Source organism: Rutilus rutilus (genome assembly GCF_951802725.1).
Source record: "Rutilus rutilus genome assembly, chromosome: 19".
In the NCBI taxonomy this organism is placed as follows: Eukaryota; Metazoa; Chordata; class Actinopteri; order Cypriniformes; family Leuciscidae; genus Rutilus; species Rutilus rutilus.
Window position 1 is genome coordinate 26652408 of NC_140232.1, and position 27885 is coordinate 26680292.

General features: G+C 36.8%; 2 protein-coding genes across 4 annotated transcripts in view; both read left to right on the plus strand.

The window, feature by feature from the left end:
• The window catches only part of eps15 (epidermal growth factor receptor pathway substrate 15), a 32752-nt gene extending 30587 nt beyond the window's left edge, over positions 1-2165 (plus strand). The window contains exon 25 of the mRNA XM_084388844.1: positions 29-2165. Within this exon, the coding sequence (XP_084244970.1) occupies positions 29-169 (141 nt within the window). The 3' untranslated portion in view covers positions 170-2165. The remainder of the gene's footprint in view (positions 1-28) is intronic.
• A 1136-nt stretch (positions 2166-3301) lies between these two features.
• Positions 3302-26362, plus strand: ttc39a (tetratricopeptide repeat domain 39A). 3 transcript variants are annotated; one of them, XM_084389347.1, is made up of 20 exons: positions 3302-3485; positions 5022-5072; positions 5257-5307; positions 12939-13043; positions 15470-15601; positions 17487-17530; positions 17776-17843; positions 17932-17996; positions 18568-18667; positions 18823-18888; positions 19275-19383; positions 19492-19559; positions 19784-19843; positions 19932-20093; positions 20456-20547; positions 20855-20975; positions 22109-22220; positions 22518-22632; positions 23615-23731; positions 24637-26362. In XM_084389347.1, the coding sequence occupies exons 1-20, from the start codon at positions 3445-3447 to the stop codon at positions 24749-24751; spliced, it is 1794 nt and encodes a 597-aa protein (XP_084245473.1). In that variant the 5' UTR covers positions 3302-3444; the 3' UTR covers positions 24752-26362. The 3 variants fall into 3 exon arrangements, with proteins under 3 accessions (XP_084245473.1, XP_084245474.1, XP_084245475.1); XM_084389348.1 differs by lacking the exons at positions 3302-3485; positions 5022-5072; positions 5257-5307 and adding exons at positions 6704-6856; positions 6960-7004 and having other exon boundaries at positions 24637-24871; XM_084389349.1 differs by lacking the exons at positions 3302-3485; positions 5022-5072; positions 5257-5307 and adding an exon at positions 6704-6856 and having other exon boundaries at positions 24637-24871.
• Positions 26363-27885: the final 1523 nt, after the last annotated feature.

Sequence of the window (27885 nt, forward strand, 5' to 3'; positions counted from 1 at the left end):
GGTGTGTGTGTATGTGTGTGTGGAGCAGTACCCCACGGAGGAGGACATGATAGAGTGGGTGAAGCGGGAGAGTGAGAGAGAAGAGAGGGAGCGTGTGGCTCGTCTGACCCAGCAGGAGCAGGAGGATCTGGAGCTGGCGATAGCCCTCAGCAAATCCGAGCTGTCCTGACCCAAGCTGGATGCAATGCCACATTAACAAGGAGGAAAGGAGCAGAATTAGCAGAATCCTTCCACCTCCACATCCAGCCACTTGATAATCATCTAGGATTTCCAGCTCCTTCTGAATGTCCACTGAGTTCTCCCGGTGTCCGTTTGGCTGGATAATGTATGAAGGCTAAATCAAGATGGAGGAAAAGGTAACAGACTCATTGCAGCCTATGTGGCTTGAAAGCTCTGGCGTGACTCCCCTTTGATTTTAAATAACCTCAAATCAAGAGACCTCCAGTAATCTACCGCTTTAGACCGTTTAAAATCCATGTGACTATGACTTAATCAATAGCACATGTACTAAAAACCTTTTTTTCTTTTTAAGATCTGATGTCCAGTTCAATATAATTGAACAAGTGTTTCTGAACAAATCTATCCCCAACTATTTGAAGTTAATTTTCGACTGACTATAAGGTCACCAATGCAGTGAATTTATTTAATTCTGTGACGTGGAGTGTATCGAGATTCATTCGCATCCTTTTTCTGGGCAATATTACCACATTCATTCAAAGTTTACAAGCAGCCGAACTGGGCAGCTTCATTCGCTTCATTTCAAAGTTTCAGCAATAGTTCTCGGACACGAGAGGTTTTTATTGTGGGCTTGTCTGTCTACTCTCAGGAACATATCCCACAAGCCATAAAACCTCATAACTGCGACCTGATATGTGGATTTCAGTTGTAAAAGAGGCTGAGTTGCTTGGTGACGTTATCAGCTTCCGTAAACCACTACTGGAACTGAATTTCTACCCTACTAAAAGAGAACACTGATGAAATCTAAAAAAGAACAACTGCGCAACCGCCGTTTTATCTTTATAATCTTACAGTACAGCATTTATACTTTACTCTGACTCGTTGTCTTTTTGAAGAATCAAAATCTTGACAAACTACTAAGAGTCGTTATTTGACATTGCAAATTTATAAATAGCTGTTATAAGTAATAAAATGTACATATTTGTGAATTGTTTGCCAGTAATCTTGTACCACAGTGCATTCATATCCTAATACATATTCTATTTTATCAACAACAACAAAACAGTGTTGACTATAGGACGTTTGCTTCATAAAAATGTCCCTTCTGTCTTATTCCTAATGACAAATGCTTAAGAAATATGATCAAAGATGATTTCAAATATATTGTGGCACAAAAAGCAAATCTTATCAGAGTTCCACAAAGCTCATTTTACGAGTACATTTAAATGTATATAAAAATCGAGCCGTGTTAAATCAGGCTGTAATATCTTTTCTAGTGCCTACCTGTTCAGCCTTACCTCGGAGTGAGAGAACCAAGACAATAATATGATCTTGTTAATAGTTTCATAGCATTATTCTTCTCAAAAGCACCCTTAATACTCCAATGCAATGTTTCCAGTGTCAATTAGGATATAAGAACGATCATGTCCTTTTATTCATCTCGCGCAACATTCAGTCACTGCCACGGTTTAAAAGACACTTTTAACACTCTCTAGGGATCAATAGTGCCCGGTTGGTATTCATATGCACAAATTGTCTTTACAGGCAGTGAATTTAAACATAGTTTCAATGCGATTATTAATATATTTGCAAGATGTCATAACCATTTCAGTTGTATGAATGTAGTTTCACCAGAAGGTGGACCCACTGAGACTTTTCAGCACACACTGCCTTGAAAGATGAGAACCTGCTCTCAAGGTTCAGTCTCATGGGCTTCATAGTCTTCAGTGACTACAATAGATGTGCTTTGTGAAGACGTCCACTCACACAGACTTTATGAAAGAATCTGAAATGGAAGAATGTGCTTCGTTTTGAATGCTTTTCCAGATTGTTTTCCCCCAGTATTGCCCTTTGACATTTAACATGTTTGGTTCAGGAATCTAGCTTGGTTTTGGGCACAGAAATATGTGGCAGAGGTAAAAAAAAAAAAAAAAAATGATAGAAGGGAATAGAAAGCTGTGTGTCTTACCTGGCTTTCTTCTGGCCAACACTGATTTGGAGCATTAGGCCTACTGTCTGTTTAGAAAGAAACACAGCATTAAAAATACGTTCACACTCATTGACTCATTTCAAACCGATGTTTGTCCTTCTGTTTATGGCTACTTATATTTTATCGTATTAATAAAAGCTATCTTATGCTCTGTATGTTGTTGATCATGTATGTATGTATGTATGTATGTATGTATGTATAAGCTTTGTGTGCCTCTAAAAGAAAACCACTTATATGTTGGCCACTGTCTGCCTTTTAAGAACAGGCTAATTGTATTTTATTTTTTAAAGCCCCTTTATTGGAGGCAGTTGTTTAAATATGTTAAATAACATGTAATTAAAACAAAATAAATATTAAACTATTAAAAGTAAATGATCATTCATCTTTTTCTATTATCAGTGTGTTGTAATTGTCTGTTTACAAGAAAAGTCCTGTATGTTGTATTTACATGGTGGTTTTTACAAGAAAACATTTGATTGGACAAAAGTCTATAGTGTGGGATAAGACATCAATATTTTTGCTCAGGTTTTTTTTTTTTCAGAAGAGATAGATTAAATGTTAAATGTCTCCGTTAAAGGTTCATTTTTTTTTGTCCGCTTTTAAGAGTGTATTGCAGCTAGGTATAAAGGTGGGGTAGTTTAACTATCATTAAATATGAAATTCATATAAAATATGAAATCTGAAACAATAGTTACGTTTTCTCATGGGAGTGGGTTCACAATGGATTCAAAACAGACAGGCTAGAAAACAAAAAAAAATTATTTCGTGACTAAAAAAATGTCTTTCGGAAGCAATAGTAGCTTTTTATTTAACAAAATTGTCATTATTTTTAGTGACTTTAGAAGACTATAGTCTTTTATTCTATTTAGTGTTTGTTTTAGTGTTTGCTTTGGTGTTAGTGGCGCTAATACATAATTGTGTTTTCACGAGAAGAAATGAATTCCCGCCGGAAATCAATTCGCAAACTACAACATACTCAGTGAAAAGTGAACCCGGAGGACTTTAAGACCAAGGAAGAGTTGCAGGACAGCATTCCAGCGGCTTTCGCAAATGATCTCTCTTTATTTGTGGAAATAGGTTTCTCCACACCTCCCCGTCTGCCTCACATGTCGAGAAAACAAAAAAACTAGTATAGAAACACACGGCAGCTGATTACATCTCAAACAGAAGGTCAGAAATCACCTGTGGTAGACTAGGACTGGTATCGAATGTCCAGGTAGGGACTCAGACACTCTCTTCTGTCTTATTGGATTTACAATATTCTCTTCCTCTTTGGAATGAGTTTCTGGAGAAGCAGAAAGAAGAATGACGACAACAAGTAAGTTTGCATATTTAACTTTCTTTTTTTTTTTTTTTTGGTTGAGAGAAATGCCGTACGACAGATACAGGAAGATAATCTGCATAAACTAGCGAGAGATTTAACAGTTTAATCAGTGATGTTCATTCAAATATGTAAATATCAACGTATCTATGGCATTTCTAATGTACACTAATTCTAATGTTTACTAACCTGTATGTTAATGAAAGTAACTATGAAGTGGTACCCAATAGTTGTATTTACAGGTGAAAATCACGTTATAGATCATATAAAATAAGTGCTATCTAACGTTAGCCCCCTAATTAATTAATTAATTAATTAAACAAACTTTTCTTTAAAATCTTTAAACTATCTATGTAGTGATTGGATTTGCTTTTCTTCTGTTATAGTGAATTAGCCCAGCATGGCTATAGTATGAAACGTTCATTGATAGGCACTTTCTTCTGTATTACAGGTTTATTCCTTAAAACAGGGATTTTGTTTTTTAACTGTTTCGATATTTTCTTTAACCTCAACCCACACTGTGAATGAAGGATCCTCAGTATTACAACTTTAACACCTTTAGGCAGCTTTAATTAAGAACAATAACTAAGACTACTACATTATATAATGCTTAACAGATCTTTTTTATTTTATTTTTATTTGGCTGAATATAGTGTAATGAAATAAGATACAGTTTTGTATAGCCCTCTTCATGGCCCCTTGTTGAAAACCCTGGTTATAAAAGATATGGAGTTTGGGAATAACATACAGTTAAAATATATTTTCCATGATTCTCATCAAGAAATATAATGTCACTACAGAAAAAAACAGGCATAGAATATTAACCATTTTCTAATTAATATTTAAAAAGTATGTTGCAAAGTAATGTGAACTACAACAACATGATAAGGGACAGACTCAGGTTAATCAAAAGGCCTAATGTCAACAATAATGTAGCAGTTGACGTCATAACATGGATGAGATTTGGAGCGAGCTGATTGGATGATACCTGTTCTCTCATGGTCTAACTCCACCTCTCCCGTTTAAATAAATCAATGACATCACATGTGCTGCTTGCTTCTGTCTGTTAATGCTTAACTGTGTTTATTACTTTATGACATGGGGAGTAGAGGTTCCTGTCACACTGACATTTGTTACATTTTCTTTCCAAAACAAAAATGTTAATTTAATCATTCAAATAATCCTTGATTTTTTTATTTTTTTTAAATGAATTTCTAAAATAAAACTCTTTGTATACAGCTGTTCAGTGGGAAGTTATTTCAGTTTATTTCCTGTTTAACAGCGTGGTGTAATTAAATATAATGCGGTTTATATAACATGCACACATTTTTGAAGGTTGTCTTAATAAGATAATAACTAAGGTACTGGATATCATGTTTAAGGAAACTCTTCAAAGCTGATGAAATATGATCTTGAGGGTTTTTCCGAGATATTGTTTGTGTTCAGGAAAATAATGGCTCATTAAATAAAATATCAGATTTTTTTCATTCATTCATATGCTGTCATCTGAGTCTGATCCTGATCTGCTTTTAGGGATCCATTCAAAACTGAAAAATCGCTGGACAGCCCCACGTCTCCATCCCAGTGAGTGTCACACTCAATCAACCCGTGTTTCTACACAAGATCTGTTGTCTTTGACACTAACAACAATTAATTAAGAATTGAAACACATGTACATGCCCACACTCTGTAAACTGATAAAGAATGTCATATGAGAAGTTTGTGACAGTAACTATAAGATTGCTTCCTCTTTTCTTTTTTTTTTTAGGTCACCCATCATAGAGAAAGACGGGCTGGACCCGGTCATCACTGATTATGGGTAGGATTTCACATCCACATTTCTTTTTCAAACTTTACTTTCCACTTTGCTCTGCTGTTATCATGTTTTGTAAAGAAAAGCGATCTAGAAAAAAAACTTAGTTGTTCATGCATAAGTGAACATGAATAGCAAACCCAGATTAGCCTTTGTGGTGCGACAGGTGAGATGATATTATCATGTTACTTCCCACAATGCATTGCAATGCTTGTGTATTTAATTATAAGAGAAGCAATAATTGGTACGGAGCATACGAATGTAAAGAAGTGATTTTTTTAGGCCTTGACTGTAGATCTTATTAACATCTATTCTGTATTGCAGACCGTCACATAGTCAAACTATGGAGGTAACATCTCGTTAGAGAGATTTAATGATTGTCCTCATAAAGGGCAGGTTCCTGCCATCCTTCACATGTATTATTCAAAGATTCACTCCAGATGGCTTCTACATCAGCTACACCAAACCCAATATAGAATGAAGCTCTGAAGCTCATTTGGTCAACAGGAGGCTAATTATCTTTTTCTTAATGAATGATCGCAATGTAATGATCCAGTCATGCAAGTTACAGTACAGTAACCATTACTCTGATCAACAGCTGATGATGCATACCGCACCAGCATTACTACTATAGATAGATATGTAGATAAGCTAGTTTATGATTTAAAAAAACAAAAACAATGTGCAAAAACAGTCAAAGCTACCTGAGAACTTTGCGCAGGTGTACCTAGGACAAAAGCTGTTTTAAACTCAAAGTTGGTCATTTGTGGCTATACGTATTTAAATGTTTTTCCTGTCTGCTTGCTTTGGTGTCACGGCTCAGGATGTGGTTCCATCAGCCAATCAGCTTTGTCATGTGGCTCCAGAGTATGCAAAAGATTAGCATTTCTTCTTCTATATACTGCTCTATCCCTTTCTCCTCAACATGCCACAGGCTATGTCACTTCCTTGTGCTGATTCTGCAGTCTGCAGCTGTCTTCTGTGTCTCATGATCTCCACTGTTGAGCACTGATTTACAGGCCCGCCATTGTGTCGCGTGTTATTGACTGCTGTGGAGTTCAGATTGTCACTTGACTGCAGATGCATGATGTCCACTTTAGGAGCGATTTGCTAGGTGGATTCTTAAAAAATTGGAACCGCCTCCATTGGATCATTGACCAATCAGAGGCCAGGGTTTAGTGTATAGCATCAGGGTTATACTGAGAAGAGGAGGAGGCTGAGGTGGCGTGTGTGTGTTAGAAGGCAGGGAAACAGCGAGAAAGAAGCAATGAGAATATTCTCTCTGTGTGATAGTCATCCCAATCTCATTAAGCTCTGCGTTCCTTCCCTCTGTCCTCTGCAGCTTGAGTGAGTTAATGTGTATGCGTGCTGTAGCCAGAGGGAAGCTGCTGCTCTGCTGACAGGAGCCAGTACGAAGGCCTGTTCTTACACACACTGTGAATTACTCTGCGACTCTTCTCTCTCCTTTTATTCCTCCTTCTCTCGCTTTACTTCGCTCCTCGATCTCACTGTACCAGATGAAAATGTCAGGAGAGGCAGAATCTCTGTCAAACGGGTAAGAACGGCACATAGCTGACAGCGTGCTATTGTGTGAATGTTTGTTTTTAGCAGTGATTCGAGACTATTCAAGTGGTTCTAACATGAGAATGCTTTTACAGGCTGCATAACCAGAAAAACAGGGAAGGTTTGGAAATATTAGACAGGTAATTGTTTTGGATGTCCTTGCTTTCAGAGCTGTCATTTGTTAAAGTGTAGAGCACAGCTTTTTGTAGTTGTTGTGGGAGTGTTAGTCTCTTAGCAATGAGCATGTGCATGTATGTGTGTGTGTGTGTGTTTTAGAGTCAGCTTGTTTGTTCCAATCATTCTGGTGATGATCATCAGTAGTCAATTAACCTCCAGGCGGCGAGAATCGCTTAGTGCCAGCACAATTAGTTTTTCAAGCGCAATACAGATGGTACACGGTGAGCAAAGGTTAATTTTACCTCTGTCGTAGCTTCTGAACAAATCACAGACCACTTCCTTTTGCTAAGCAGGCTCGATGTAGCATGCGCAGTTCTTTATTCATTCAAATCATCCTGCTCCGATATCACATATCAGCATCAGGGGGGAAATTCACTCTGTGTTCCTCCTTGCGAGAGTGAGAAATGCAAAAAGCTGATTGTTACTGACTGTAATTTAGTTTTACTTTTGGAAATATGAGGGTTGATTTGACTTTTTTGGCCCAGTCAAAATCCCCAAAGCTAATTGTTTGAGACTTTAATTTAGTTTTACTTCAGAAAATATATCAGGGGTGATTTGACCTTTTTTTGGTCCAGTAAAAATGCAAAAAGCTGATTGTTACAGCTTTAGTTTAGTTTTACTTCAGGAAATATCAGGGTTGATTTGACTTTTTTTGGTCCAGTAAAAATGCAAAAAGCTGATTGTTACTGCTTTAATTTAGTTTTAGTAAATTAGTTTTTAGTTTTAGTAAAAAAAAAAGTCCAGTAAAAATGTAAAAAGCTGATTGTTACTGCTTTAATTTAGTTTTAGTAAATTAGTTTTTAGTTTTAGTAAAAAAAAAGTCCAGTAAAAATGCAAAAAGCTGATTTTTACTGCTTTAATTTAGTTTTAGTAAATTAGTTTTTAGTTTTAGTAAAAAAAAAAGTCCAGTAAAAATGTAAAAAGCTGATTGTTACTGCTTTAATTTAGTTTTAGTAAATTAGTTTTTAGTTTTAGTAAAAAAAAAGTCCAGTAAAAATGCAAAAAGCTGATTTTTACTGCTTTAATTTAGTTTTAGTAAATTAGTTTTTAGTTTTAGTAAAAAAAAAGTCCAGTAAAAATGTAAAAAGCTGATTGTTACAGACTTTAATGTAGTTTTAGTAAATTAGTTTTTAGCTTTAGTAAAAAAAGTCCAATAAAAATGCAAAAAGCTGATTGTTACAGACATCAGGAAATATCAGGGTTGATTTGACTCTTTTGGCCCAGTAAAATTCATTCTGCAGTGTAAAACCCTCTTTACATCCGTTTTGGGCATCGCACAGCACCCACATTTTTTTATATTTTATGTTTATATTAATATATGATCTCTCTCTCTCTCTCTCTCTTAATTCTACGTGTCATTGATTCAACAAGGTGCTGAAAGCATTCTTTAGAAATGTTGGCCCATATTGATAGGATAGCATCTTGCAGTTGATGGAGATTTGTGGGATGCACATCCAGGGCACGAAGCTCCCGTTCCACCACATCCCAAAGATGCTCTATTGGGTTGAGATCTGGTGACTGTGGGGGCCATTTTAGTACAGTGAACTCATTGTCATGTTCAAGAAACCAATTTGAAATGATTCGAGCTTTGGGACATGGTGCATTATCCTGCTGGAAGTAGCCATCAGAGGATGGGTACATGGTGGTCATAAAGGGATGGACATGGTCAGAAACAATGCTCAGGTAGGCCGTGGCATTTAAACGATGCCCAATTGGCACTAAGGGGCCTAAAGTGTGCCAAGAAAACATCCCCCACACCATTACACCACCACCACCAGCCTGCACAGTGGTAACAAGGCATGATGGATCCATGTTCTCATTCTGTTTACGCCAAATTCTGACTCTACCATCTGAATGTCTCAACAGAAATCGAGACTCATCAGACCAGGCAACATTTTTCCAGTCTTCAACTGTCCAATTTTGGTGAGCTCGTGCAAATTGTAGCCTCTTTTTCCTATTTGTAGTAGAGATGAGTGGTACCCGGTGGGGTCTTCTGCTGTTGTAGCCCATCCGCCTCAAGGTTGTGCGTGTTGTGGCTTCACAAATGCTTTGCTGCATACCTCGGTTGTAACGAGTGGTTATTTCAGTCAAAGTTGCTCTTCTATCAGCTTGAATCAGTCGGCCCATTCTCCTCTGACCTCTAGCATCAACAAGGCATTTTCGCCCACAGGACTGCCGCATACTGGATGTTTTTCCCTTTTCACACCATTCTTTGTAAACCCTAGAAATGGTTGTGCGTGAAAATCCCGGTAACTGAGCAGATTGTGAAATACTCAGACCGGCCCGTCTGGCACCAACAACCATGCCACGCTCAAAATTGCTTAAATCACCTTTCTTTCCCATTCTGACATTCAGTTTGGACTTCAGGAGATCGTCTTGACCAGGACCACACCCCTAAATGCATTGAAGCAACTGCCATGTGATTGGTTAGATAATTGCATTAATGAGAAATTGAATAGGTGTTCCTAATAATCCTTTAGGTGAGTGTGTGTGTGTGTATATATATATATATATATATATATATATATATATATATATATATATATATTTATGATCTATACATACATACACACACATATATATATATATATATATATATATATATATATATATATATATATATATATATATATATATATATATATATATATATATTTATCATGTAGAGTATGAAAAATGTTCATCTTTATTCTAAAGATTACATTTAAGAGTGCTTTTAGACCATTTTATGTGAATATTAAATTACAGAACGGATCATGCAAATGTAAAAAAAAAAAGGGGAAAAGAGCATGCACAGATAAATATCCAGTGTAGAGTTCTTATCTCTAGCAGTGGTGCTGATGTATAATGTAGATCCCTGTTAAAAAAGTGAATTAGTACTGTGGCCTTTAAGTTACATTAAACCGCAAGACGACCAGCATTTGTTTAATGTATACCACTTGATTTAAAACTCACAGATTATTTCATGCTGTGGAAGTGTGGATGTTTGACATTGTTTGAGCAGGAAGCCATGCTCCATTAGCAGCAGGAGTCAACAGCACTGAAGTCATCTGCCAGGCGTTAGAGGCCCGACAGCCAAACCCATCTCTCCTTCTATAGGCCTGACAGTTGCTCGTGCCATCAGTCGCACTGCTATTGGGCGTGCGGATCGCATAAAGAGCGTCTCTGTGTGGGCTGCCGTTTGGAATGCAAAGATTTTTTTATGTACTTTCAATTTCCAGTTCATTTGTCCACTTACGGAAATGCGCTGTGAATGGTTGTTTTCAGCAGAATGTATCAGGGTGGAAGAACTATAGGACGAGGTTGTTGGATTCCATTAGATTAGGATGCGTGCTGTAATCTTAGCAGGCCGAGGTCAGGACCATTACAAATTTCAACTCAATTTAGAAATTAATTTTGAATGGTGCTGTAATTTGAAGAATGTGTCCCTTGTCCAGTTATACAATGAGCTTTGATCTTGATAATTTCTGTGACATTTTCTTTCTTGTCATGTGTCTGAAGGAACGGTGGAACTGATCTTGTGCGCTTATAAACGATGGTTGTGTTTATTAGAAATGCTGATTGCTGAGAAATATATGTTTTGCATTAGTGTATCATGTAAATAACATGTACTTCATTACAACATTGTAAATATTTGACCACTAGATCTTTTATGCAGGGCTCTTTTAAGCATGAAATTGATTTATAGTTTTTATATTATATTTTTCGCTGTCTCAGGATAGTTGATAGAAGGGTTTGGGACTGTGTGTGTTCTGTTAGTGCCATCACAGTATAGTAAGTAGTTTACAGCTAGTAAAGCTAATTTCCATTGTAGAAATGTGCCAGTCACACTCAGCTATGATTCTGTGATTTGACTAGTCATGTGATTTCGACATGGCACATGAGGCACCCTGTTCTGTGTAACAAAACTCGTCTCATGAGTCTACATCATTTGAACATATTTTAACAAAATCATATTTATTACAACATATGTAAAACCATGTTTAATGAGGTGTAAATCACTTTTTTGAAGGGGCATAAATTCATTGCATCACCAATGATTGCTGCAGTAATAATAAATGACAAGCGAATGCCAGGAATCTGATCCATTGAGTAGTTATGTCATTTATTAATCTTTTATGAAGAGAAGGATAAAAAATCCTGCTGCTTCAATTGTTAAATTGCAAAACTCCAGAGTTGTTTTTTGAGCTGTGCGGTATTGTCCTGTCGCTCTCAGCCCTCTTCTTGTCTATCAGTGTATCTGCAAACCCACAACTGCAAACCCATTAAGTTAATTAGCACATGCAATGATTAAAATGTATAAATCAATGTTTATATAGATTTATGCGCTTTATGTGAGTGTAATAGTTTGTAATATACAAAAAAATATATATATATTTAATTCCTGCCAAATCTTATTGGACTATAAATTTAATTTCTAATGGAGAAAAGCAAGTCAAAATAAATTAAATGGATGCAAAGATGCTTTTAAACATAATGAAGACATTTTTACAGTGCATTGCTTTCATCATGAATGTATGAAGCCCCTTAATGACCAAATGATAGTTTAAATCAAATGTGAAATCAATTTTTACTCCTCATTAAACTACTGTTTGAGTAAGTCTGAAAGTATCATGTTGATTGTTGTTACTGTACATTATTTATGGGTAAAATTAGTTGGCAGGTCTGAGGTGCAGTAATGTCCAGTTAAGAGACATGTAGCCTACCTGCAATATGTAGACACACACTAACCTAAAAGCTATGTTTCCTTCCAAAGTTGTGAATTTATCGTATGCGCAAAATAGGAATATCGCACTGTTTCTATCCCTTGTGTTCAAGAGAACAAAATTGTCACTTTCTGGGAAATTGGCATAAAATATCTGATAAAACTGGAAGTAGCTGCAATAATGGAAGCCACTGTGGCTAATTTGTTTTGAATATCTTAAATGACTCAGACGAAATGCAATAAACGCTGTCATGTCATCTTGCGTATGCCTGGTGTTTGGGAACGCAATCATGTGAGACAGTTCTGTTTGGCCATTATAGCCATCCATGTTGATCACTGACTTTGGATCAGGCACTTCAGAATGACCAAACCAACATTTGAGATGCGATGCAATGAAATTTGTCCACTGGTTAGTCTAGTTATCCAATCACATTCTCTGTTGAGGCAAAGTCACATGAGGTTTTTTGTTGAGCATTGAGGGATTTATTCAATTTCTTATCAGATAAAAATGTTATCCACTTCAATTGAGCGCATATATGATTTTTGTATGTGCATTATTATAAATGATGCACATCTTGGTATTTCCATCCAGCATTTTTTTATGTGATATCCCAAAATTCACAACACCAAAAATTAGGTGGATGGAAACATAGCTACTGATTAGGCACTATGTTTTTTTTGATGAGTACACTTTCTCTACATGCTCCCCTTCTCATTATTCTCACGTTCCCAGTGTTTTCGCAGTTAAAACTACACACACTCACTCACCTGTGCCTCCGTGCGTATGAAGGTGACATCCGCCTCACTGTACTTGTGTCTAAATTGAGAGGCTCTGGGGGGGATTCTCTGCAGCAGAGGGCTGTGACTTCACACACACACACGAAACAGGCTTTATGGCGGCAGTGTGAGATTTTCTGCAGATGCTCAGAAAGACCTGCTGCGTGAGCCTGAAGTTCCTGTCCAAGATGACACCTGATCACTACTTCCTTGAGCCGATTCACAAGCTGTTGTGTTGCCTCAGAGCACAATGGCCCTGTCCCAAATGGCATCCTTTGTTTGTACTCAGTCCTAGCCAGGAAAATTGTATTTTTAAGAAATGTTAACTATAACCTAAAAATCGAAATGTACTTATTGTTTGTTTGTTTTTACTTGAATTGCAGAGGCTTTCTTTTCCTCTCTGTATCTGTTTTAGGTCGGAGAGATCTGACCTGTCAGTGGCTCTTCAAGACTGCATGGAGGCACTGGATCTGTTCCTGCGAAATGAATTTGACGAGGCTCTGACCAGACTTAGAAGCAGGTAAAACTAAAACCGCCTGTGTTTCATCATTTTCGTGTGATCTGTAATGATTATGGAGGTGGGAGAGGTTCTGGGTTTGGATCATTCATCTGACTTCAGCAAAACACTTTTTGTGTGTATGGGTGTGCGGCTTAGAAACCTTGGATTGTACGGTTTCATAATCCGTTTGAATCACTGTTCAAAATCCATTTAGAATCTTATGAAGTGTTTAACCTGTTTTGTATTTGGTTTCATGCATTGAGTACATCTGTTGATTTATGCTGAGTTGTTCCTGTACATTGCTTTGTGAGATGAGTCTTTATCCAGTCAATCATTCTCAGGTTAATCTCACATAACCCAAAACCAACTGAATCAGTTCAGCTCTCTTGAGATTCACCTCAAGCTCTTTTCTTCTCCTCACTCCACACCCTGTTTTTATGAGTATGCTGTGTCTTAGAGCATCTCGCATTTCTGCCCTCTTCCCTACTCGCAGATGTGGATGGGTGTGTGCTTTTGTGTATTATAAACTACATAATTATGTGGTCCATTTTGTAATCCTTGGCATCTTTCCATCTTTGTCCCCTGGGTCCCTCCACTTTTGTTGGGGTTGCATTCAGGGTAAAAAAAAACAACCTTTAAGCCACACCTGGTTGTGTGTGTGTGTTCATGATTATTGTATTAAAATAATTGAGGGTTGGAATATCATTCTTCAAAAACCATGTATAATTTTGCAGTTCCTAATACAGTTAGCCAACACTGCCAAGCAACTTTGTGTTTACTCGCCAGAGGCAATTTTTTACTCTCACAAGTGCTAATTTTGGACCCCGCTGGTAAATAGTTCTGTTTTACATTTTCAGGTCAGGTCATCTGTCATTAGTTTGGCACATTCATGTGTACAATTCAAACTTACATTATACAACTATGATCCAGAATCCAGAAAAGTTGGGACATTTATCCTCAAACATTGGAAATCTTTTCTTTGTACTAGTCAGTTAAATAAAGTTGAAAGAGAATGAAAAAATCACATATTATTGATTTTATTGCAACTTTTCTGGATTTGGGGTTGTACATAAACGCTGATCAGCAAGGTATTGATTTGAACAATCAGAGTATCTCACTAAACCTTCTGCTGCTCACTGTTTGAACTTGCAAATAGTGAAGTCACAGTTTGAGATTTACTTAATAGGTTTGTTTTAGTCACGTCCCACCCCATTCCAGCCAGCAGGGCAGGGCCTCTACATGCACAGAGATAATGAAAGGTACATGTGTAAGAGCGAAAGTAAGAGATGAAGAAATGTTTGACTCAAAAGCACAACTATCAGAGTCCATGTCTGTACAGGTTCAAAGTTGGAGAACAACTCTGCTGAGAGTGTTAGAGATGATCTTTCTGGCTACATTCACACAGTGGACTGTTCCTTTAACAGGAGTTGAATCTAGCTCTCCAACCACCATAAAATGAATATGAACAGAACTCCAATTCATTCTCCAGTCTGACTTGATGCAGTGTTTTGCAGGACATCTGATTTGACTGACAGGATAATAACGATTACACACTGGTCAGGAGTTTAGGCCAGTGTTTGTGATTCTGTAGGAAAACAGCAACTGTAGACACGACAAAAGCTCAAACTCTGTTTCAAATCCTGATATTGATTTGAGTGTTTGGATTTATTTGGTCTTGCAGCTTTTGCAGTATAATCTCAGTATTGTCTAATCCTGTTCCACAAAGTTTACCATATAAAAAGTTGGATAGGTATTCTTTAAGTATTCATTATGTGTATTGCCCTCATGGTATATTGTTATCTATATGTCATTAAATGATCAGAAAGCTTCCCCCAAATATTGCAATATTGGTATAGAAATGTATTGTTTGGTTAAAAAATGTAGAATATGCTTCAATCCTGTTCTTGTCACATCAACATTATTCTAATTCCACCTCTGCAAAGAAAAGAGTGGTAAACCTGTTTATCCAGACGTCACTCTACTCAGGAATGTTGGACCAGTAGTGTCACATTCTATCCTGTTCATGAAAGAACTGAAAATGCACTGTAGAAAAAAAGTCACTACATTAAGTTTAACTGCTGCCTAGAAATTAGATATATCAAAAGTTGCAACATGCATAAAAATGATTGTTAATTAAAGCGCTATTTTGACCTTTTTGAATTAAATGACAGAAATTGTGACGTGTTAAATAAACTGAATGCTGCATCCATATTTTTGTTTTGACAGCTTGTATTTCTCTGGTTGTTTTTCATATTGTCATAAGTATTAGTATCATGTTGTTAAGAATGGTCAGGATACACAAACACCTTCCCCCATTTCCATGTCTCATTCCTGTAATTGATGATGATATTGAGTGAATTTTCTTTTACCGTCACCTAGTCAAACCACCCTTTCTATTGTTCTATATATGGATCTAATGCAGCTTCTTCCTTTGTGTTCTTTGAAAGGAATAAAGAAAGCATGTACCACGCGCTCACATATGCCACTATACTGGAAATGCAGGCCATGATGACCTTCGAACCGGAAGACATCTTGACTGCAGGAAACACAATGAAAGAGGCACAGGCTGTGTGTCAACGGTGTGTTATCCTATTTTATCTGTCTGTCATGTATGAATAAAAATGTTACTATAGTCGTAACATAGAGTTATCAGGGTGGTGTCTACATTGGGCTTGTATTCCTTTTCAGGGCCCAGACACTGCCATTAGCATCTATGCACTATTTTCAGGTTCCTCTCGGTTATGTCACATTTGTGTTGGTGACGTAATCCTAGAACGCTGCAGGTCTAGGGCTATCACCACATCCCAGATGGCAGAGGAATTTCAGAGATCCACGTCACACTGTGTTAGAGGGGTGTGACAATCTGGTGTATGCTTGTGTTTTCAGGCAACTCATACACCCTCTGTGACTCTGCCACGTCACACAAGCTCATAGCACTGATCAGCTGATCCCACTCAAGCTCATAGCTGCTCTTCAACTTTTCGCACATCATTTACACTGTCTGGTCCAAATAATAGCCGCCACGTATGCAGGATAGAAAACCAGTTCTGTCGCAATACATGCTATACATACCTCACTACATTGATCTTAACGGGTCTAACAATATAGATCAGGTAGGTATTCAAAATACTATTGCTACCTAAAACCTAAAGTCGGTGTCATTCATTCAAACTCCTTAATTTAAATCCACTTGTAAATATACCTGAAGGGAATTGGGATTAGGTCACAACACAGACCTGATTCTAACCTTTATTTCCCACATTAGCACCACAGACCAACATGTTTGAGGCTCATGCGCTAATTGCTAGGCCACAGCTCTAACACATGATTAGACCCATTTTATCACCTCCTTCACATTTGACTAGATCTGATTACAAGTTTAGGAGCCATATAACAGGTTTCTATGCTATTGTTCCACAAACTCTGATCTATGTTCATTTATACACTACTTAAAATCAGCAGTTTAAAGACCATATATAAGCCAGTGTTTCTGCCGTTCCTTTCAAGATGAAAGTACATCTTTAGGTGCAAGAATCAGATTTATTGTCAAGTATTCTTACACGCGTAATGAATTTGTTTTGGTGAAGCTTACAGTATGCAGGAGGGAAATAGAATAAAAAAACTAGACAGATGATAAAATCAGTGAATAAAAAAAAAATATATATATATAAAGTATTGTTTGGAACAATTAAGATTTTTCTAATGTTTTTAAAATAAGTCTCTTATGTTCACCAAGGATGCATTTTATAAAAAAAAAAAAAAATTGACAAATAACATATGTGCTCAATAGACAAGATCTATATACAGAAGCAATTATGCAAATGAATGTGAAAACTTTTTTTTTTTTTGCATTGTGGGGAGAACTTGTGTGGGTATCTTGACTGTTCATGATGTAAAATGTCCTCAGGGAAGAAACTTTTTTTAGTGCCTGACCATTCTGATGCTCAGCGGCTAAACTGTTAACATCATGTAGTTTAATTACATTACGGTGACTGTCACGTGAGTGAGAAAGAGTGACTTCTGTATTCCATAAACGCACAGACCTAATGTTCCCGCATTTAAATGTGGTTGTCACTCACAAAACTTTGTAGGGTGTACGTGGCCGGTATCTTTTTGTTTTTTGTGTAAATTTAATAGAAGCCAAACTGACACAGAATAATTCATGTTTGTCCCTCAGCGGGGAGTTGATTTACTCAGACAGAAAACAGACAGACATTGTGTCCGCCTTAGATCCAATCCAACTGCTCTGTTTATGTGGCCTGAGGGATACTATGAATCAAGCCGTGCTTTGACTATTGGGTCGAGTGCCAGTTTGTCTGCTGTAGTGGGTCCAGCTTTTACACACTAGGACTTTAACAGAGAACGCAAGGCTGACCTCATCCGACTATGCCAACAGGAACCACTACTGATGGATCATTGTGTTGTGTTAGAACAAGACTGACAAGGATGTGTTTGTCATTACAGATACCGTAAGAAATCTTCCTTCAACAGCAAAAACTTCACAGAAGGTGGGTGCCTGCATAAATATATCGCTAAATGATTAATTGGCAATAAGGATGCATCAGTATTATGCATAATATTTTAGGATCTTTTAGAGATATTTACTTGTTTGCCACTATAATACTCTTTATGCAATCACTTCCTCAAACCATGGAGACCATATCATGTGGCTGTTTTTTGAAAAGGCCATGTGTCATTCATACTCCCACCACCAGATAGTCTGAAAGCCTAATTTCGTTTGTGTCCTTCCCAGAGGAGCTCCATGCCGAGGTCTGCTACGCCGAATGCCTCCTCCAGAGGGCAGCGCTCACTTTCCTTCAGGTCTGTCCCAGGGGTTGATTCCCTGTTGTTAGTTATTATGTGAGTGAAACATAATATTGTCTTATCTAAGATTTACTGCTTCTTTCAGGATGAAAATATGATCAGCTTCATAAAGGGAGGAATGAAAGTGAGGAACAGCTATCAAATATACAAGTAAGACCTGCTGCAGTGTTGTTGTAGTTCATTTGGTAATTGAAATGAAGAAATAAAATAAAATAGAAGTGTTTAATAATAAAGTTTAAATACTGAAATTACTGCAAATAAAGATAAATATAAAAACTAATGCTAATAAAAATGACAAAAGCGTGATAAATACAATACAAAATAACTAAAAAATGTAATTAAAAATGAAAATATAAAAATGAAAGCACATTCAAAATATTAATAAACACTATAATGTTATATAAATAATATTAAAATAACATTGACCTGTGAAATAACACTTATTCCTCTTTCTCTCTCATTTAATGTGTATGAGCTTTTATTGCAGCTGAATTATTGAACTGAAATATAAAATATTATTTTAATAACTCATTATTATTATTATTATTGATAATTTATTTTCATTCTTTTTTATTACAAATTATTATGTATTATTGTTATATTAAACTTTTGTTAAATAATACAATAAAAACCATTAATAATAATAATAAAATAGAGTTTCATTGTTTTCATGTAAGTATATCTGTATGTCTGTTTATATGTGTTTGTGTTTCATTGCAAGGGAGCTCCATACAGTCCTGAAGTCCCCTGGCTATGTTCACGGTGACAATCATGGTCATTTTGAGGGAGGCGTTAAGCTTGGGGTCGGGGCCTTTAACCTGGTGAGTGCGTTATGTCACGTGTTGTCATGTGCCTTAGACTTAAAAGGCATCCTATTGTTCCCTCTTAAATCAAACCATGACCGTTTATGAATCCTAGCATTGAGTTTATTGAGGACAAGGCTGTTTTCTCAACCCCTCACCTGTGTTTCTCCCAGATGCTGTCGTTGTTGCCAACACGGACTCTCAGGTTGTTGGAATTTGTGGGCTTCTCTGGTAACAAAGTGAGTATTGTGTAGTACTAAGCTTAGTTTGGCTCTGCTCACGTTTGGCGTGTACAAATGAAATTTAATCTGAGCTTGGTGAATTTTTTTTTTTTTTTGACTGTCTTAGCAATAAAGGGTGTCAAGGTGTTTTTATACACTATAACCTGCCATTGTTACCTTAAAGAGCTTTTTCAACCTGATTTAACCCATAAAGACTAGTTTTGTTGGTATAAATTAATGTGTTTAGGTTGATTCTGCGATATTAAATAATATTTGTGACTTCCATAAAACCAGTTAATTTAAATGTTACCATTTTGTACTTGTTTAAATGTAGTGAAGCACGGAAGTGTAGTCTGTCTTAACCATGTTTGTTTATTTTACAATCCACACTGTGTGTGTTATAGGAGTTTGGTCTTCAGCAGCTCCTGGAGGGCTCCGCTGAGCACACGTTTAGGTCTTTCCTGTGTAACATGTTGTTGCTTTGCTACCACACCTTCATGAGCTTCATTCTGGGTAAGACAAAATTGCTTCTGAATCACATGTTCAAATCATATGTAGCATATCAAAAGTAAGTATCCGTTTTATTCTGTGTCACCTTGTGTGTATGTGTGTGTCCTTTAGGCACTGGAGAGGGAGATGTGGTAGATGCAGAAAAACTGCTGCAGCCTTATCTTATAAAGTATCCGAAGGTACTTACTTGACCAGGTTTTTTTTTTTTTTTAAACAACAGATTTTCCAGTGAAAAAGCCAAACACACTAAACAGAACAAAAACATGAACAGCTTTTGCAACCAGATAATAATGATAATAAAATCACTAATGATAATAAAAACTATTTAATTATGTTATATGATGAGCATCTACACAGCCGCTGTTATGAAATAATAGAGTTTGAACTTCTGTGCTTTTGTCAGGGATCCATTTTCCTGTTCTTCGCTGGTCGAATTGAGGAAATTAAAGGAAATCTGGATGCTGTAAGTGATTGTTACTCTTAAGCAACGCCTAAAAAGCAAGTTCTCTTGCCTATTTGCATGTGTTCATATGCATGCTCTTGTCCTGCAGGCTATTAAGCGTTTCGAGGAGTGCTGTGAAGCTCAGCAGAACTGGAAGCAGTTCCATCACATGTGTTATTGGGAACTGATGTGGTGTTTCACTTATAAGAGGCACTGGAAGATGGCCTACTTCTACGCAGACCTGCTCAGCAAAGAGAACACCTGGTCTAAGGTGAAACCCTAAAATATACAGTTGACTGGTGCACTGAACAGATACTTGACTCTGAAGAGTTTGCTTGATCTGTTTGACATTCAAAATTGAATGGATAATCTCTTTTTAATTTTAGAATTTAAATGCGTAAAAAATATGTATGTATATGTGTGTGTGTATAAATGTATATCTCAAACAAATTTTATTTAATAAAATTGAAGATTTTGCTCTGAGTTTAAAAAGCTCTGCTGATATAACATGAATGGAGGCTGAGGACAATTAATCTCACGCCGGGATGGTTGTGTTTACTGTGCAGTTTGGAACTCATCGCTCTTTTTTTTTCTCTCTCTCTCACACACACACACACACACACTTTTTTTCAGGCCACATATGCCTATATGAAAGGTGCTTACCTAAGCATGCTGAGTCGTGAGGAATGCCAGCCGTTCGCGGAGAATGAGGTGGCTTTGTTTAGGTAATGGCAAGGGAATGGTGTGTGTGAGCCTGTACGCATATGTTTGTGTCTGTGCACTTTTGTTCATAAGAGGATGTAATAACATGATTAAATACAAATCTATAAATCAGATAACATGACTATCAGATCAGGAAAAGCTCATTATCTATATACATTCATTCAGTTCAAGCAAGCATTGCAAATGACCTTATTTTTGATCTCATATTTAATTTGAACCTCTCATGTAGCCCATCCACTATAAATTGACATTATATATGTATGACTTTTATTGTAAAATACAAACTGTGATCTGTTTTGCATTTTTCAGGCAAGTTCCCAGTCTGAAGCAGAAAATAGCAGGGAAGTCATTGCCCACAGAGAAGTTTGCCATCAGAAAAGCTCGACGCTATAATACAGATAACGCCATTCCTCTTCCTGCACCTCCATTGGTCAGTGTTCAATGTTGTATGGATTCTATTGTCTGTATTTATTTGATACTGTCTGCATGTGTCTTATTTACAGTACATAGTTCACACAGGAAGTGTTCTTGCATCTCTGACCAGCTATACCTATTAATAGACACGGTACTTCCTTAAAAATCTATTCCAAGACAACGCTACAACAAACATAATGAAATGACCCTTCACAATTGATAATGCTTTACAATGAACTCTGTTAGAGAGCTACATATGGCAATTTTATATAAAGCCATCTCCATGTCACTTTTACAACATTTGAAATCCCTCAGTTCTCGCCAGTGTTGATCCTCCTTTTATTACAAGCTCTTTTGCGTTCCCTTTTTGCCAGCAGACTCTAGTCTATTCAGGTAAGTCACTGGAGGTTCGAGATTTAGCATGCTCCATATCAACCTTTCTCGCTCATTATGACAAATAGCCAATGCCAATCCCACACTGTACATGCGTGTGTCAAAGTAGCCAGAGCAACTTTTCTCTATTTACTTGCACGGGACGAGTGACGTATGTTTGCAATTTCCCGGGAAGGTCTAAAATATAAACACTTATAATAGGCTTACCATAGTGAATCAAGGTAAGACAAAAACATGTTTTGGATTGACTGATGATGCATTGAATCATTATTTAAATTTAATTAATTTTAGAACAAACAAATGACATACTTTACCTTTAAAAAAAGACAAAACAAGCATGAAAATAAGCTAAACCGACTAAAAATCAAGATATTTCTTCTTATTAGGTTATTTTTATAACAAATAAACATCTTTCTAGGTATGCCAAGCTCTAAAATAGTTAAATAGGGCAGAAATTGTGAGTGAGGGGGGGCCTTCAAATATTGTTGACAATGAGGGGGCATTGAAGTCAAAAACTCTGAGATCACCATTCAGATGTGTTCAGTCTGAAAATGTACTGCATCTAAAAACATGCTTCCTGTTCCATTGTGTTCCGTTTTGCTATTTTTTAATGCTAGAAGACGTCCTGTGTAAAAGGCCCTTTAATTAACGGAGTAAGGAATTAGACCATCCTGACTTGTGTAATACAGTATAAACAAAGGGAAGCACCTGCAGTCTTAGATTCTCACTCATTGTGTGGGTATGTTTACACGACAGGAGATGATGTATATCTGGAATGGCTACACTGTGATTGGGAAGCACAAGGACCTGACTGAGGGCATGCTGAAGACCCTGGACGAGGCTCAGCAGATGCTTGAGCAACATCCAAGTAACCTACATACTGTTGTGCTGTTGTCCACTTTTAACATAATAGTTCACCTACAAATAATGTAATTATGTATTCCCTCATGTCATTCCAAATTATATTTTTGAGCAGGGACCAGTTATAAAGAATTTAAAAATCAATACACAGCTCTTTCCATGCAACCACAATTCATAATGACCATGTGCATCAAAAGTAACAGTGTGTTCCACTGAGGACGAAAAAAATTCAATACAGACACAGTCTATGTATTTCCATAAACTTTTTTTTCTGACATAAATGTCTCTGTGTGTTTGCCCTCAGGGTCTGAGTTCACCACAGATGACCAGTGTGTGGTTAGTCTGCTTAAGGGGCTCTGTCTCAAACACTTGGGTTACAAGGAGGAAGCTGAACATTACTTCACCCTTGTCCTCTGCAAGTCAGTCTTGCTCTTTTGCTTCACAACAAATCACATTAATATGAATCGAAGTGTTTGTGGTTTCCCTTGTGAAGACCTAAGTAGACACGGCCTATTTTCTGATACTGACTCTGCAGACGTGTATTAAACATCCAGTAATATCAAGCAGGAAGAGTCTGACTGATAAAATGATGTGTTCTGTTGAGTTAAAGTGCCTCATTGATGCTTTTTTAAACATCCCAAATTTTGTTTCGGAGGTCTCCTACAATAGCATGCAAAAAAACACTTACATTTTCTTTCTTGTATTGAATAAAAGAGCATCACCTCTTTTCTCACAGTGTCTGAAACCGTGCGATAAAGGATTTAAGTCCTTCAAAACCCCCACTTTCCGAGACCTTCCTCTGCTCTGATTGGTCAGATGGCCCAGTCTGTTGTGACTGGTCTACTGCTCACAGTGCGTGTCAGAAACCAAATACCCATTGTCGTATTTGAATTTCAGCTCTGGAGGCTTCCTCATCCGTATTCCAGCGTGAGTCCTCATCCTTTGGAAATGCATGCAAAGTGGATTCGCAGAGTAGAAAACCGCGTCTTCTCGATATGTCGACAACACTATATGTTAGTGTTTGAGGGTGGTCCAAAGTACGAAATAAACATTGTTCACAGACAGCCAATGAAGAGCATAGGCTGGAATTATGCAAATTTGCCACAAACCTACGTAGATATGTTACGGAAGTGAGACTGGAATTGCTGAAGACTCGTTTTGGCAGTTCAGAATTAATTCTTTCTTTTAGGAGACTTTAGGAGATCTTTAAAACTTTGCAGACCTTTTACATTCACAAACAGCTATATTACACACTGCATGAAAGGTAATAAGTGAAAAAGCTAAATAAGGGGCACTCTCCAGTGTGTCACAGATAATAGAGAAAATGATTAAACTTTTGTAAAAAATGTCTTGGGTCACTGATCTAATTCAGTCTCTCTACTGATGTTTATTCTTGTACAGTGAGAGTCTGATTAAATATGACCACTACCTGGTGCCCAATGCTCTTCTGGAACATGGGTTGCTGTGTTTGGAGGAGGGCAGAACAGAGGAGGCCATCAAACTTCTGGAGACAGCCAAGTATGTTGTGCCTATATTATAACTAAAGGCTACCTCTTAAATAACAATGTACGCAATGTGTGGATGGATAGGGGTATTTGCCACAGATTTGCCACTTAATAGATGCTAGAATTAGCGGTTTTGTATTATCCTCAAAGTCTGAAAGAATTCATGGCTACCAACTGCTCAACACAAATCATGTTTATACCTTTCGACGTTGCTATTTTAATATTAAATAATAATTTCAATATGTAATTTAATTTAAAAATAAAGTAATTAACAGTCCTATATAGTGTTAGAAAGTAGAAATTATGCAATAAAATTAAATTATTTACATATAGTATAATATGGTTCATTTGTACATTGTTGTGAATGTTTCCCTGTGAAATAAAACCCTCAAATTCAAATCTCTGAGGAAAATATTTTTTAGTTCTTAAAAAAAGGGACCAAGCTAAAAAATTGCTAAATATTTAGTGGTCTTTTAATGGTCTTAAACATTTTAATCACAAATCACTGGTCAGGAAATTAGCAAGAATTGCACAAATACCGTAGATAAAGTAACTTTGCACGGAATAGCCTTCCCCAACTTGCAGACAGTTTTTTACATGAAGAATCAGTGTTGTTCCACTCAATGTTAATGGCTTTAGTTCATGGCTAATTTCTCACCAGATTTTCAAAGACACCACTCTGGAGCATCACCATGCTACTCGTGTTTCATTGCGATTCATCACTCCACACACAAATTCCCATATTCTACCAAAAGTGCATTTGGTTAAATACTGCTATAATTATAATAATTTCCTGACTAATAATTTATGGTTAAGATAATTTGGCTGTGGGGGCACAAAAGTCATATATTCCACCATGACACACTCAGTCATTGCCTTATGAGTATTGAACACTATTAACAATGATTTCTTTGCCAGGCAAAATTACAAGAACTATTCCATGGAATCACGGACGCACTTCCGGATCCAGGCAGCACTACATAAGGCACGAGGCACAGCCGTGAATGGAGACTGCTCACCCTCCAGCCCTTAACTTTTGAGGTCACCGCAGGGGTCCCAGAAAGCCAAGATCAGGCTTGATGTGGGTTGCCAAATGCCAAGAGGAGAACTAAAAGAACACATGACCAATCAGAGTTTATAGTGACAAATCAGCTTCATTTAATGACACACACAATTTAAGGACAACAGCTGCATGAATATGTTTTGTGAGGCAGTGCAGTTCAGTCAAGACACAGGAACCGACGTCATGCTTTTATGATGTCATATAAATAACATTGTGCTAGTATTTTAAATGTACCATTAATAATAATGATAATATTAATATAATACAATATATACAAGTTATGCCAGTCCAATAGGATTATATTGGTGCAGCAAGCTAAGAACATTGTGAACTCAAGTAAGGCCATCCGTCAATCATTTGTGGCTGCTTTCAGACCTCTTGTTGGTAATTCTCTTCACTATTGGTCACCCTGTGACATCAATAGCCTAGACATGGCTGTGCCTTACGGCTAACCGATTTATTTGGATTTAAAGCACGTGCAGAAATATTAGTTTCCTTTAATCTTTGGAGTTTAAATAGGTTTTAAAATAAACCTATTGTCCAGAGGTAATTTGATGAACTTAAGGTTCGATATCATGCGTTACTCTTTGGATAGAGTACTGTGGCCTTGTCAAATCTCACGGACAGGATTCCTTTTCTAAGCTTAATTTTTAGCATATAGCATTATCATTGTCTTTCTGTGTACATAATTAGTCTGTTTTAGCAATGTGTTTTAAAAAAAGAGAAAACAAGCATCTTCACAACAGCATAAAATGACTGTTAGAATGTAAACTGGAAGTTTTGTGGGTGTAGTTAGCTATTTCTTTTTTAGTATTTATTCACTATGATGGCGCCTTTCAAAATGTCCCGTTTTAAGTGGGCAGCTGAATGTGTCTTTTAGAAAGGCAGTCTCCTTCATGTGGACTTGGTCCAGATCGTACTTGAGCTCAAACAAACAAGGCTTTTAGATACATGCAAGACAGGCTGGCATGCCAGCTCCAGTCAACGTGAGGGATGCATTGGCAACCACTACAGCTATACTCTACGCAGAGAAAGAAAATTTGAGCTGGTTCAGGACAGAGGGATTGTACTTTGTTGTATGAATGTTACTTCATGGAGCTTTTCCCCCATTGTGTTGAGAACCAACTAAACACAGCTTGCATTGTTGTTGTCAAGTACAGCAAGGATTGTGTTTTATATTGATTTAGCCCAGATTAGTTTTAATAGTGTCCATGGATGGATTTTTGCTCTTCTGCAATGTAATCTTTGTAGTGCCTGTTTTATGAGATCCATCCAGTTCTACCAAAGTCAAACTTGCGTTAAGCAAAAACAATCATGAGCTCATGTTGCTCAAAAATGTCACAGACTACTTTCAACATGCCATGTTTCAAGTGTGGTAAACATTTAATGATACATGGGTTTTTCATTGCAATGGCTTTTGTTTCTCCCTAATTGAATTTTGTTATTGATTTAGATTTGACAGACTTTGGGCTATAGAGGTCAGCAAATCCTGTATGTGGTGCATGGCTACTGTGTAAACGCATTCCTGTAAATACTGGACTCTTTTTTTTATTTAAAATTAAATGATATAATAGCATTCCCAAAACATCTTTGTTTTCCTTCTTTGAACTATGGAGCTAATATATATTATATACTATATAACCTAAATAATATTGAAATGTTTCATTGTTAACGGGATAGTTCACTCAAAAATGAAATAACCATTAACTCGTTTACGTAAGGTATTTCATGTAAATGATTATATTATGTTGAATATGCTGTATAGTTTTATTTTTCGCTGGAGCATAAAAGGAGATATGCAGAATTTTAGGGAGTCAGGACTTACAGTCTATATAATCACTATAAGTGTTGGGGGTAACGCATTACAAGTAATGTGAGTTAAGTAATCGGATTACTTTTTTTTAATCAAGTAACCAGTAAAGTAACACATTACTTTTAAATTTTAAACAAAATATATTTTTTAAATAAGTAACACAAGTTACTTCATTTTCCCATGTATTGACTAACACCTCACCTGTCCCCATGTTGAGAGAAATTGGGAGTGCAGAGGCGTTGTGTGCGCTGTATAAACATGATGGTTGTTTTAGTTCTAGACTAAATGTGAGCATGCATACTTATCTTGCTTGCACAAAAACAGATTCAGTATTCCTTAAAATGAATAAAAACTGTGAATTTTAAACTCAGAATATTACAGAAACCTTCAATAATTAAATGTTAAATACGCATATACTTTATGTATTAAATCTTACTTTATTAACCAATGTGTTTGCTGCAGACCTTTGATGATCCAATTCAACCATAATAGTCAAAAATTGCTTCAGATAAAAATCACATTTGTTTAAAAAAAATCGCTGCTTCCCAAATCGCATACTCTCAAGTAGGTACTATTTTTAAATATGAAATTAATTCACGACTGCTAAAAAAGTATGTTCTGTATTGTATGTGTGGAGTGTGTAATGTAATTCGGACTTGCTACATTAACCATGTTGTCATTATCATGTAACCTACCGTTGTAACGCATTGCTTTTAAAAGTAACTTTCCCCAACAGTGGTCACTATTTGTTTCAACCTTTTACCTCCAATGCAAGTGAATTGTGAAGGGACTGCCAAATATTCTGCCTAATATCTTTTCTTTCTTTCTTTCTTTCTTTCTTTCTTTCTTTCTTTCTTTCTTTCTTTCTTTCTTTCTTTCTTTCTTTCTTTCTTTCTTTCTTTCTTTCTTTTTTTTGTTCCACGAAAAAAATAAAAGCATGTATTTTCACAACAATATGAGGTTAAGTAATAATGACAGCATTTTTTATTTCGAGTGAAATATGCCTTTAAAGCGGCCTAATGCGGTCAAGTTTACAGCCTTTAAACCCCCTTGTTGTTGGTGTTCTAAGGCGGCAATATGATTGGGTGACGAATAACCACTAATAACTTCCTTACTAAAGAAGAAACCCGCTGATTGGTCCATACAGCACGGAGGCGGGACTTAAAGTGACTGCCTGAAAGGCAACATTGCCTGAGTCGCCATTGAGAGCGAGCGCATATTTGATATTGTAGAAATTATCCGTTGTAGGCTAACCAGTGTTTACGGTTGAGACGAGGAGAAAAGGACAACA